The 14,229-nt window shown below is 43.8% G+C and overlaps 1 protein-coding gene across 2 annotated transcripts in view; it reads right to left on the reverse strand.

Moving 5' to 3' along the window:
• The window catches only part of FOXJ2 (forkhead box J2), a 280,606-nt gene that overhangs the window by 122,729 nt on the left and 143,648 nt on the right, over positions 1-14,229 (reverse strand). For both annotated transcript variants that reach the window (XM_078651469.1, XM_078651468.1), the window contains exon 3: positions 11,791-11,865. In XM_078651469.1, coding sequence (XP_078507595.1) covers positions 11,791-11,865 — 75 coding nt within the window. The remainder of the gene's footprint in view (positions 1-11,790; positions 11,866-14,229) is intronic.

A 14,229-nucleotide genomic window follows, 5' to 3' on the forward strand; every position in this document is an offset into this window, starting at 1 on the left:
TGCACATTAAGAATGCAAGAACCATATTTAGGTCTTTTTGAGGCATAATAGAAGGTGCACTGGACAGCATAAATGCAACGTTTCAAAAAGCCTTCACAACTGGGGATTTTAATAACAAAGTATGATGAACCTGAAAATGGGATCATATAACCTTTAACAGTGCTCACCACAAAGTCTTGCTGGGCCAGAAATAGAATTAATAATAAGAAATTTAGAAGGTGGGCCTGCAGAGATTGGACTTGATGGTCTAAACACCACACCATAAACTTTGACCAATGAGTGGAATAAATATTTAGCAGACAGACATTTAGCCAAAGATTATCTTTTAGTTCACAAGGTAAATCAAATCCACTCAATCTCCACTCACTGTGTTGGATGAGAAGATTCAGGTGTAGGACCCTGCCCTGTTGCAGAGACAGGAGGTTCTTCAAAAGGGTAGCCAGATCGGAGGCAAGTGCTCAGATGAGGGTACCACACTCCAATGGCCGAAACCAGGAGTATCCGGATGATCTGATCCAGGCTTCCTTATCTTCAGAACCCTAGGCAGGAGAGGCGGAGGTGGGAAGACGTACAGAAGACCTGCAACCTACTGCAGGAAGAATGAGTCTCCGCAAAACATCTTGGCGGAAAGTGCAGCATGCAATAATAGTGACTAGGAGTATTCTAAGTGGTGGCGAAAAAATTCAACTAAAGCACACCTCACACAGGTGACTATGCCTTGGGCCACATTTGGAGGAAGATGCCATTTATGGTGCACCAACTGAATTCTGCTGGGCTCATCCACACTGCAAAGCTAACAAATAAAGGTCTACTGCGAATATCCATCGAGGGTGTAGCCATTTCCAATGGCCCAGCACCTCCTGGACCAGCTTCAAGACCAAACACCGCCATGATGATTGCAATAGCACAAGACAGTTGTGTTGTCCATTAAGACCTCAATCAGCTTCCCCTTGCTGGATCCACGGAAGGCTTTCAGAGCCAGACGAGTGGCGCAAACCTCCAAAAGGTTGAAGTGGAGCTTCTGCTCTACTGTGGCAAAAAGGCACCGCGTCTCCATCACTTCCAGGAGACTGCCTCAACTGATAAACAATGCATCTGCCACTACTGTGAGGTCTGGATGAGGAAGGCCGAACGGTATGTCACAAGTCACGTTGGTGCTCAAAAGTCATTACTCAGGTTCAAAGCTGCCCTCTTCAAAATACAAATGTTCAAAATGCAAGAACAGAACTGTGTCCACTGATTGCAAAGGTTCCACTGTAAACCCCATATTCCAGCAGGCATATGGGACTAGCAGGATGAATGAGGCCAAGAATCCTCAACCATATGCACTAGAACAGATGAGTGATCGTGAAACATCAGGATCATAACATGAAAGTTCTAGACTCACTGCAGGAGTGAAAAAGGAGTTGAACACACCCATGTCTACAATGGCACCTATGAAAGTATCCCTCTACATAGGATTTGTGTGGTGAGCCACTGTCTGTACAACGGACGTCAAGCTCACCTTCAGCAGCCAGGGACAGGAATACATGTATTCAAGGCTAGCAAAGATGGGCCGCGACCACCACCATCACATGTGTGGGGCCAATGTGAAGCTGACATATGAATGGCAAAGTGAAAGTCCTCAGTTCCCATCACATACCGAAGGACCCAGGACACCATGCAGTCCCCTGAATCTAAGAACCTGGGATAAGTCAACATCTTTAACCTGTGCTTTTGCAGAAAGGTGTTTACAAGTCTAATCTCCAGAACAGACCTGATCCTCTTTTTTGTGCCAGAACAAAAGACAGGAGGAGGATCCTCTGCCCTTCGGACTCCTGAAGCATCTCTTTGGTGCCTTTTGCCAGAGCCAACCAAAAGTCCTGTGCAAGGATGAAGCCATGTTCCACTTAAACTAGCTGAACAATCGGCAGCACCCAGTGACCTGAATTCATAGCACCACAGCTGGACAGGAAGGAAACAATTCTGGTAGCACATAACCATGGGAGGAACGAATCAAAGCTGTTTGGCTGCAGCTGAGGAAGAGGAAAAACACTGCTGTCCCTTGCAGTACCATGGTCTTTGAAACCACCAAGTCCTCTTGAGCCGCGAAAAGAGTGTTAGCTGGAGTAAAAGTGGCGTTGGCTGCTTTTGGTGAGAGCCAAAGTCCCAAGATTATACCCTGAATTTTTTAGTATAGATGGAATTGAGGGCTTAAAAGGCCAAAACAAAATACCAGAAGACGGTCTTTGAAACATTCCCACAGAAAATATGATCTCTCGACAAAAAGCCTACAACTCTTAAATGGCATATCCATAAGGACCCAACACGTCACCAGAAAATACTCTTGGGCACTTCCAGCCACAAAATCTGATTACAACATTTGCGCCTATGACATAACCCACGCATTCTGTCGAGCCAGGCCTACCCTCGTTACATTATGCTGCACCCTTTCCATCTTGGTTTGCCTGAGTGAAGGTGTTCCTGAATTCAATCAGAGATGTCAGGTAAAATTTAGATGGGCAGATCCCAAGAGCATGCGCACAACATCCCACCAGCCAGGAGAGCAGTCAGGGACATCAGAGGCAAGCTGGTGGAAGAAAATAACCTCTTCTTAAATGCATCAAAACGTTAGATTCTCTACCAGGTGACACAAAGAATATGTTGAGGTTTACCTTGATAGTAGAAGCTAGAACTACCATGCTCCGATTCTGGTGCCGAATCAAAAAGGCCAGATATCCAATGGTCAGGCCTATAACACCTAGCTACAGGGAGACGTACTGGGGGAGCTAAACACATCTTTGATCAAGCGGTCATCAAAGTTTCTAACAGGGCTTTGTTAAAAGGCACAAAGGGCTTTGAAATAGAAGGCACAGGTTGCAAGATGTTTGTCAAAAGGTTTGCCCGTATTTCTTTAGTAGGTAGTTGAAGTTCTGACTAATATCGCTCTATTATCGTGCAAGAGATACCCTCCACAATGTTGGGCGCTGTTGAAGAATAAGACAGTCTCTTAGTAAGTATCTAGACCACTGGCAGTCTATAGATCTAACGATAGGTCAGCATCCGCGCCCTTGAACATTGGCAGATCATTTCAAACAAGGTTTCCAGTCTATGATAATACTGGTGTAGAGGGAGAGCAGCAGTTCATCCAAAGTTGGAAGCTGTGCCCTGGTATTTTGACATAGGCAGATGTTGGCTCCTGTTCCGGGACAAGCATCTGAGTCATCCAGTGTGGGTGCTGATGAAGTATAGGCTGTAAATAATTGTCGAGATTTAATAAGGGGAAGAAAACTGAGTAAGAACCAGTATGGAATCGTTGCAATCAATTAATCCGAATTGCGTTTATTTTAAACAAGAAAATGCAAAATGTAGAAGTAAAATTACAAGATTCCGTGATACATGGAGTAAAAAATCCCCAAGATTTGAGAAGAGCTAGTGAAAACCCCTAAAACATGCATAGATTCAAAAGGGCATTCCAATCCTGAAACTATTGCTTACCGCTGCCTCAATATGTCAATCTGCGGTAAGGTGGCAAAATCAGTGAATTGCTGGTATTTAAACCAGACTATAGCATGGGCCCTGACATAACCAGGGAGGCTATCATCAGAGCTCTTTATTGAGCTTGCTGACAAAATGTTGTACCACTCTACATGGCACCAAAGGGATAATAAAGGAGTAATTAGTGTACGCGTTTATATATTAGAGTACAACAGATTTTTTTTAAATCAATGCGATACTGCTAATAATGATCGAGCAGTGATGAAGCCCCATGGATTGTTCTACAAATATTTTTTGACTTACCGAAACTGAAGTAATACACCGTCAGGGATGTTGAATTCCTATAGCCCCACACCCAGGACATATTGTTTGGGGCAAAAGGCAACATGTTTTCATGTGTATTTTGTCCTTGGGACAAGTAGGCCCAAACCCTTGCAGCACAAACCCTTTGGCTGCCACTTTGAAGTACCACATTGTAGATCAGGGAAGAGCACTGTCTGCAGTTAAGATAATATTTTTGTCCAAATGTGAATGCTGTTCAAAATTGTATTTCTGGTTCATTAAATGAAAGCCTTTATTATTATGATGAGCGCTCTAAATGTTGTAAGCTCTGACTGTACTACTGACAGTGGTTCCAGTATAAAAATGTGTATACAAGTTTTCGAAGTTTAGTAATATGACGCTATGCATAATGCTCCCAGAATGCTCTGATTTGATGCAAATATTTGCAGAAGCTTGAAAGCAAGATTGACGATTCTTTGCTTTCAAAATAAAATGTTCATAAAAACATTAACCCACACTGCTGGAAACAGACCCCCAGCGTAACAGCTTGTGGCTACCACACTTAGGCCATCGCGCGGAACGAGTACACATATGTGGCTCCCTCCTTTCTACTCCATCGCGGACCAGACACCCATCGCAATTTTTCTACCTAGATGTCACTGCGAGCCAACACGACGCTCCCACTCCAGTCCCTAATTTGCAGGATCTACCGGAGTCGGCTGCACAAGCCCCTGGACCGCACTCCTAACCTCACGTTTCACCCGCAATCTCGTCTGTGAGTAACTAAGGCTCTATTACACAGGCATGTATCTAATGTCCTGATGATGATCCACGCATTGCCCACATGGATCGAAATGCCGTCAACACTTTCAACCACCTTATACATTACAAAAATTCTTTATTTGGATATGTAAAGGTGTTCCTTGCGATTTGTCCCCAACACTGTGAAACTCTTTTCTGTAACAAATCGTGAGCTTTGCCTGAGCCTCCTTGTGTGTTTTGTATTTTTCGTTGGTTTAGAAGGATACAGGCTTGTGTCCCACTTTGTGCATTTTTGTTTGTAACTATTTTCTAAAAATTACTTATCTGACCTCTGTCCGGCTGGACAAGTCCAATCAATATAGCACTGATCGAGTCTATATTCATTCACTAGTTTTTCATTCTTAATTTCCCTAGGGACCACTGTTTAAAATAATTGAATCCCAAGGTCCCTGGCTGACTTAACTTGGGTCCCCTTGTTGCCTTAAAATACATTAAAACAAGCATTTACAATGCGATGGTCTCGGCATTGTTAAAGTAAGAGCTATTGGCATTGCTCATGACATTTTTATTTATCTTTTTGTTTTTAACCGCATGCGCGCTAGCGGTTTTCCCGCTGCGCGCTGCGATTTTGAAAATCCCGCGTTACGTGACAAGGTCAGCTCGTCATCCGCGTAGCGCAGGTTACGCCCATAACGAGCTGACCTTGTCACGAGCGTAGAAGGGGTTAAAACAAACAAATGGCATTGTCATTTACAATGCCAATAGCTTAATCTCTCGGCAAATGTGAGACCTATTGCATTTGCACCCACACACAGAGCCACCCACACACACAGACAGAGCCACCCACACAAAGCCACCCACACACACATGCAGAGCCACCCACACAGACAGAGCCACCCACACAGACACAGAGCCACCCACACACAGACACAGAGCCACCCACACACAGACACAGAGCCACCCACACACACACACAGAGCCACCCACACACACACACAGAGCCACACACACACAGAGCCACCCACACAGAGCCACCCACACAGAGCCACCCACACAGAGCCACCCACACAGAGCCACCCACACAGAGCCACCCACACAGAGCCACCCACACAGAGCCACCCACACAGAGCCACCCACACAGAGCCACCCACACAGAGCCACCCACACAGAGCCACCCACACAGAGCCACCCACACAGAGCCACCCACACAGAGCCACCCACACAGAGCCACCCACACACACACAGAGCCACCCACACACACACAGAGCCACCCACACACACACAGAGCCACCCACACACACACACAGAGCCACCCACACAGACACAGAGCCACCCACACAGACACAGAGCCACCCACACAGACACAGAGCAACCCACACAGGTAGTAGAGCCAATGCGCGGCTAAATATTTTAATAAAGAAGTCACGGAAGGCTTAACAAATCATGGAAGTGGGCAGGGGAGTGAAATAGGCAGTAGAGCCAATGCGCGGCTAAATAATTAAATAAAGAGGCCACGGAAGGCTTAACAAGCGCCACCATGTTTTTCCGAGGCGAGGCAGGAATGCCTCGGTGAAACGCAGCGTCATTTTTGGATTGGGGGGCGTTTTTTCTTTTTCTCCTCTTCCCATTGGCTGGAATGTAAAATTCCAGCCGAAGAGGAGAGAATGAAAACAGAAAGAAACGAAAAACACACCCCTCAATCCCAAAAAGATTGGGCTTAAACGGACAGACGCCCCTCTCATCCAATGGCTGGCCTCCATTTAGGAAGCCAGCCAATGAAGAGGAGGGGCGGGTTCAAGCCCCACTCTCTAAGACAAAGTCTCGTAGCGAGACTGCGCAAGCGCAGCCTTTCGCTAGCTGAGACCTAAAAATACAATATCTCTGAAGCAGACCCTGCGAGGGGGAGGGGGATTTAAAGTTGTTTATAAAGTAATCCTTCAAAGATAGCGGAGCAGGAACGGCGTTCCATATTAGCAATTAATAAATAAATAAATAAACAGCATTTCAAAAAGTGAATCAACAAAAAAAGCTGCCTTAAAGGTCACCTTTTGATCTCACAAACACAGCCCGGTTTTTGCGGGTCGTCCAGGCAGGACGGGTACTTCAAAGGAGGAACCTGCTTTAAATGCACTAATTACCGAGGCATATTGCCTGCCTTGCAAAGTGACATTTATTAAGCAGACCTGCGCCCGAGGATTACAGAGGCGTAAATCACCCAGATAGGACAGCTCCCTCCGGCAATTTCCAATTTAAGGGGCCGGGGATGTGTCCGGGCCTCAGAAGTGCCATTTCCGCCCCTCGCGTTTTTAATCTTCCGAAGGACAAATTGGGCCGAGATTCAGGCGGCGAAAGCGGAGACTGAGACCTGTTTAAAAAGGGCAATTAACTCTCCCCAAACAAGCCTGGCAGCGTGTGCATAAGGAGGCCATTAACTGTCTTTAGTGGCCTGCACCTGACCAGGATGGGACCACGGGCCACAGTGCAAGGGGGAGGGGTTAGCTGGAATTTATCGTTCAATGAGAACAGGCACAAGATTAAAGATGGCACGTGGGTGGAGCGGTTTGTCCACTCCAGTCTTTTTATTATTTGTACTCGTTCCGTTGCCCACCACCATTCCGAACTACAAGCCCCAGAATGCAAAGTTAAAACAAAGACCTTGGTGAGATACTCAGCCCTGGCATAGGAACTTAAGCTGCCTGGTGAACTTGTTGCAGATATCTAACAATCCTCCAGCTCAGTTGTGAGTAGGGACTCAAAATATGCGGTCCTTGAAGAGATGTAAAGAAGTGTCAGCGCAGCGCTTGTTGTCGCTGCTCACACCTAGCATGGGGCCACTTGTGATGTCCAATGTTAGACAGAGTCTGCATCGAACGGAGGCCGGGTATGGCATAATGAAACAGTAACTTGACCGCCCCCTGCCCTCTCCGGACAGTGCTTAAGTGCCTTTCACAAACACATTCGCTATCCACAGTGCCATGAGGCTATTCAGTTCAAGTGAAGGGGAGAGGGGTTGGCCTAACGGCTAAGGCGCTCGACCTCGGACCTGGGGATCTGGGGATCTGGGTTCGAGTCTCGGTAACGACGCCAATAACCCCCTGTGATTCTGGGCAAATCACTTAATCTCCCCGTGCCTAAAAAAATGAAAGTGTGTCCTCATGTAACGTAACTGGTGCTATGTAAAGCGCTTTGATAACTGATTCGGTTCGGTTCTAGTTCGCGCTATATAAAACTCAAAAAAAAGTGGGCGCTATTTAACAATTTAAAATGTGGATAAAGCAAAACACATACTGTTTGATGTGTGCTTTCTGCTGCTTCTGCCACACACCTTTGTCCCGCGCACTCGTCTGTAAAATCACATTGTGATGCATTGCAGAAGTGATATAGAGTCTAGTTCTTATGTTTTGTTTAGGCACTGTCGATTTTATCTAACAGGGAATGGGCAGATTATGTGATTTGGCCAGGATCACACTTTGCTGCGAAGAGATATAGTGCACAATTATTGTGCAGGGTCCTCGGATATCTTTTTCTCCCTCGACACTACTGGTCTCATTGGCATATTAGATAGCGCTGTTTGTGCGGTATTAGCATTGGTTGTGTAGTTGTAGCGCTGGTTGTGTATTATTAGATAGCACTAGTTGTGTAGTATTAAATAGCGCTAGTTGTCTAGTATTAGCGCTGGATGTGTCCTCGATGGCGCTTGTTGTGTATTATTATATAGTGCTGGTTGTGTAGTATTAGCTAGTACTCCACATACATTTCTGTGCGCCACACTGACCAGCTCTAGACACCGCACACAATGTCCGTGTGTGATAAATATCTTTCAAACCTTTTTGTCTATACTGAATGCCATGCTCGGAGTGGGCAGCCCGTTAAAAAGCGTCATTGTGCTTTTGTTCATCATTCTGCAGAGCAGACCGTGTGAGACCATGTGAGGCTGCTTCTTCCAGCGCCTCGAGGCGGGGGAGCTCGGTGAATAGTGGAGTGCAAAGGACGTGTGTAGTGTCCACCTAATGTGAGTGCAATAATTAATCACTTCCGCTCTTCTGCTACATGCACAGCGCAGTTTGCACAGCCCTAATGACCCTTGGCACCGCCACCAACGAGAGAGGCAGAGCCGGCCGGACACCCAGACCGCGCCGGCCGGACATGCAGCGAGCCGTCTCCAAGGAGGGGGTACAAAGAGGGGGCAGGGCCACGCCGTGATTGAACCTGTGCACTGAAACACTTTAATGTTACTCCTAGTCCCTCCCCTCCCCCGGATTCCTGGCAGCAGAGTGACCCGCACGTATCCACCCTGACCCCCACGGCCAGGTGCGGGTGGGGGTGAGGCCAGGAAGGGACAACTTCCGTGCACCCTCTCTAAAACCTGCATAATTTGGAAACTAAGGCCAACGGTACTGCCTGCACCACTATAGTGAACAGTGATAATAGTAACAACGAAAATAACCTCTAAAAATAACAGAAAAACAAAAGAACGAATGTAACCACAACGGTGACAACAATGATCAAAATAACAACAGCAACACAGAACACACTGAAACATAATGTATATTTACATAATATGATGGAATCGTATGTAATAAAAAAATCTCACAAACAGAAGTGCAAGTAATACCAATAATAAGCGTCTTGCTGTTTCAATTGGAACATGGCCGTATTATTTGCTGTCAGCCGTGCCCTCGCAGTTTAGAATTCTTATTGCAACAATGACAGTGAATCACGCTCTTCTCAAGTAAACATCCACTTGGCAGCCATCGAGGATTGGGGTAACGTTTATTAAGAGCCAGTGCAGGGAAATTAAGGACAATTACTCACTGCATGCAATGATTTAAATGGGAAGTCGGGCAGAACGAGTCTGTAAGCCCCGTCCTTTTCAGACTGGGGGGCCGTGTTTTTCTTTCTCCCCTCTTAGTAAACAAAAAAAACATGAATGCGTGTTCAAGTGCCAGCCCGGCTAAAAGATCGCCATCAACGGCCTGATCTCGACGAGGGAGCTAAGAGCCAAGCAGAGTAGGCAAGAGCCAAAACAGGGGCGCCTTCGGCAGCCAGGTCATGGAGGAGGGAAGGGGAGTGAAATAGGCAGTAGAGCCAATGTGCGGCTAAATATTTAAATAAAGAAGCCACGGAAGGCTTAACAAATCATGGAGGTGGGCAGGGGAGTGAAATAGGCAGTAGAGCCAATGCGCGGCTAAATAATTAAATAAAGAGGCCACAGAAGGCTTAACAAGCGTCACCATGTTTTTCAGAGGCGAGGCAGGAATGCCTCGGTGAAACGCAGCGTCATTTTTGGATTGGGGGGCGTGTTTTCTTTTTCTCCTCTTCCCGTTGGCTGGAATGTAAAATTCCAGCCAATGGGAAGAGGAGAGAATGAAAACAGAAAAACGAAAAAACACACCCCTCAATCCCAAAAAGACGGGGCTTAAACGGACAGACGCCCCTCTCGTCCAATGGCTGGCCTCCGTTTAGGAAGCCAGCCAATGGAGAAGAGGGGCGGGTTCACGCCCCACTCTAGGAGACAAAGGCTCGGAGCGAGACTGCGCAAGCGCAGCCTTTCGCTAGCCAAGACCTAAAAATGAAAGCAGGAAAAAAACATTTTGCTTAACTACTGTAAAATTTCAGGTACCATTGATTTGCAGCATCATTTAGTAACATATGTTGATGCATGCTAGTATTTCTCAAAAATATTCATAATGGAAAATCAGTGTAACTAGTTTCAATAACTATGTGAAACAAAAATAAACAAGCATTGGCAAAGCAAGTAGGTCTAAAATTGGTGGTCAGCTTTTTAGTTTTGTCAATGTGTGTCTTGTTTTTTCATGGTTTTTATAAAACCTTTTTGTGTGGGAGCTGCCAGGCCCTCACCATTATAACAAACACTGGCAAAAGCAAAAAACGTTTTTTGGTCTCAAAAAGCACACACTGCCAACAGTAGTTACTGGCACTGAACAAAACTACTACTACTGCCGATATGCTCCTTGTGAAAGAGTAGAATGCGGTCACTCACAGTGAAGCCAGCCGATACAGAGAAAGAGAATTTTAATGAACACAAAAGGTCACGGTCAACACCATAACAAATTAGGGGCCCGATTATTAAAGAAAGTCTCAAAAGTACACCCATGGTTTATGTCCTTGCATTAAGTGCAGCTATACGAGTTTCGTGAAATCCAAAGAATTTACAGAAGTACGACTATTGTACTCCTAGGAGTACTATTGTACTCCTAGAAATTTTTGTGAACTGCATTTTTAGCATGAGCAAATATGCATGTGTAGATTTTCTCATACGAAAAACAGTGTTTGCAAGTTCACTTTCCCTCCAACCACTTTTTCCCCCCCAAGTCTGGAAGAAGGTTTACGTCTGCCATTGGCAGGAGTAAATTTCCAACATTTCTCATTATGGGCAAAGATTAGAGAAGACTTATTGAAAACACTTAAAACATACAAGTTATTTCATTTTAATCTTGGAACTATTGCTTACCACTACCTTCAGCCCAGTATGTAGATCTGCGGAAACATGGCAATAAGGGTATTGCAAGGTTTCAAACACTAATATGGTATGAGCCCTGGCATAATCAGCAAGGGAATATCAAAGCTCTTATATAATGAGATTGCGGACATAATTTGTCGCTGCACTATATGCAACCAAAGGGGCAAGTGGATTTTGTTACAGGACAAGTAGATTTATGAAGCAACCTGCACACACCTGTACACTACATAACGTAACAATTTAGGTTAAAACTGCTTTAAGTAAAAAGCATCATTAAATGGTTCCATTTACACTCTTAGCTACTATACCCTGCTGCCATCACTGGGTAACCCATGTCAGATAATTTTATTATGGAACAAGTATCAGGTCAAGAAGAAGCTAACCTTCCTTCCCCACTGCAATTACTCCATTCTTTATTCACCCTTCACAATTCAACAAACTACATGTGATGAAGATGTCAGTGTTCATTTTACCATTTTCTAATATTTTTGTTTTAGGAAATTCCAACTTTTACCTTGACAACTTAGCTAAACCAACTTTATATAAGCGTAGTATCCAGACAGTTCCTCAGTCAAGGTAACTCAAACAGCAATGTACTTTCTGGTGTGCCACCTCCATCAGACAACTCTGTATCAGATTTCCACATATCTTAATAGACTTTTGTATTTGTTTTCCTGTGGCTAGGATTCCAATTAACACTTTCTGGGTAGACGATTCCAAAACAACTGACAGCTCAAATATTCATTGGCAAACAATTTTTTTTAAAAAGGATGTACAAAACTCACCTTTCCAGGATCATCTCTTGGCCTGGGCACCTTTCGAAAACATTTGTTGAGGGACAGGTTGTGGCGAATAGAATTCTGTGGAAAAATAACACCAGTTGTTTACAATTGTTTTTTACAAAAACTCCAGACTATAGAAGCATCGATTCAAGAACAGTAGTTACTTTGTACTATAGATGTCACAGCTCTTTATACTTCAATTCTCCAATCGGAGGGTATGGATGCAGTAGAATGGCCATTGTTACAGTCCTCTAACAAACGCTGACAAAGTATTTTTATTGGACCTTACACTTTTGCTTACATCATAGTCATTTTGAATGGCAGGACAAGTTCTATTTACAACTAACAGGAATACCTATGGGCTTTTCTAAAGCATATATGCAAATATATTTATGGCTAAGTTTGAAGACGACTACATTTTTCAAGTCCAGGAGTGGAACACAAAAATTGCGTTGTACTGCGGATTTATAGACAATATATTTCTGATTTGGACTGACAAGAAATGAATTAGAGGGCAGGATCCGTGTAATGAATACACAACCCTAGGATCAAATTCACACACACTATTGACCAAACAAGGACAGCTTTCCTTGATGTATTAGTAACCAAATCAAATACAGATTACACACACAGATCTTTTCTAACACGACAGCTAAGAATAATGTGTTATTGTACACTAGCTTTCATCCTAGCAGCCTAATCCGCAATTTACCATTTTCCCAATTACTAAGGATTAAAAGGATCTCCTCAGATCAGAGTGCGAGTACACAGAGCATACAGAAACACAAATATAGAGACAGAGGATATCAAGAGGATACAATGATAAATTGTATGCAACGAGCAGATAAGGTGGAAAGATCAGACTTATTGATAAAAAGGATCAAACCAAAGGATAATCAACTCATTTTCATTTCTAGATATTCAACCAGCTCTGCAGCAATCAAAAAGATAATCGACACTAGATGGGAATTTTTGCAAAAAGAGCCAGATTTCAACAAAATTTTCAAGGAGAAACCCATACACGAGGGCCAAAAACCTTCGAGAATTACCGGTTTCACCAGAAAAGAAGGACAACAGACAGTGGGAAGGTACAAGAAAATGTTTAAATTGCACCCATTGCGATAACGTCATGATAGGGGCAAATGTACCTTATCCAAATACGGGAGATATCATAATATTGAGACACTGTAGATTCCAACACCAGGAACGTGATATACAGTATTAAATGTCCATGTGGCAAAGAATATATTGGAAAACCGGAGAGAAATATCAAGATAAGAATGACGGAACATAAAAGCACAATAAGGACATTAAACAAAACATCAAGCGTAGCAATGCACTGGCAGGGAGAAAGACATTCTATTTCACAACTACGGTTCAAATTATTGAGACATTTAACATCAAAATCAGGCTACAATATAACTAAAAGGTTACTACAACGGAAAATATATGGACCAAACATTTTAACACACGATTACCGAAAGGCCTCAACGACAAAATGGATATGATCTGTTACTTATAGACACATGAATATCACTAACATGGTAGGAATCTGTACAACACACTTGCATATAAGCCACACTTTCAAATATACACAGAATTATTTCTCATTAAGAAGCACATGCATGAAGCAACAACTGGAGGAGTGTTTGAGTGAGGGAAAGCAATTGTATATTTCCATGATATTCGACAAATATACCCTGAGACACCATAACTGCGACTGAAAATGTTGACTCATGAGTTTAAATGAACACCGAGCACTATATTTAGAGAACGACATAGAAAATGCTGAGAGTTTATTAAGGCGATATTGGGTAAGAGGGAAGTAGTTTGTAATGTTGAGATGTGGCATAATACCAGAGTGGCTGATAAGTTAGTCATAGTACCAGTAATTGGGGGCATTCTAAGACCATAGTAACTAAGTATGTGGGCAATATGATCTATCCTCTTGGAAAATGTGGGCGACGGTGGAATGGATATTGTATTTTTAGTAACTCTCAGTTTGTTGAAAAGATGTATTGAATCAAGGAACAACGTTCTAGCTGATATGCAGTGGTAACTACTAGAGTAAACATAGCCAGGATTGTCAATATAATTGTCGGGCAGGTTACGGACACCAATTCTACGATTAAAATACAGAGTAAATTAAAATGGTAACGATTAGGCATAAAATACGATCTAGTTTAAGATGGTGATCACTTTGGGTAGAAGTTAGATTAACCGTTAGCAGTGTGTCGTCGATGGTAATGATCATAGTGAGCGTTCGCATGAATTTGATGCCGGAAGAGAGAGAGCATACATAGCTGACCGCGTTGTCAAGCAGTTACTGATAGAAGGTAAGGACTAATAAAGGGACAGATTGTGATCACAGTATACTTTGGAAAGAGGTGTGTGGTTCAGTTTGCTTTTCGGATTTTGCCCGCAGGTGACTTTAAATTGATG

The sequence above is a fragment of the Lissotriton helveticus genome, chromosome 7, assembly GCF_964261635.1.
Source record: "Lissotriton helveticus chromosome 7, aLisHel1.1, whole genome shotgun sequence".
Taxonomy (NCBI): Eukaryota; Metazoa; Chordata; class Amphibia; order Caudata; family Salamandridae; genus Lissotriton; species Lissotriton helveticus.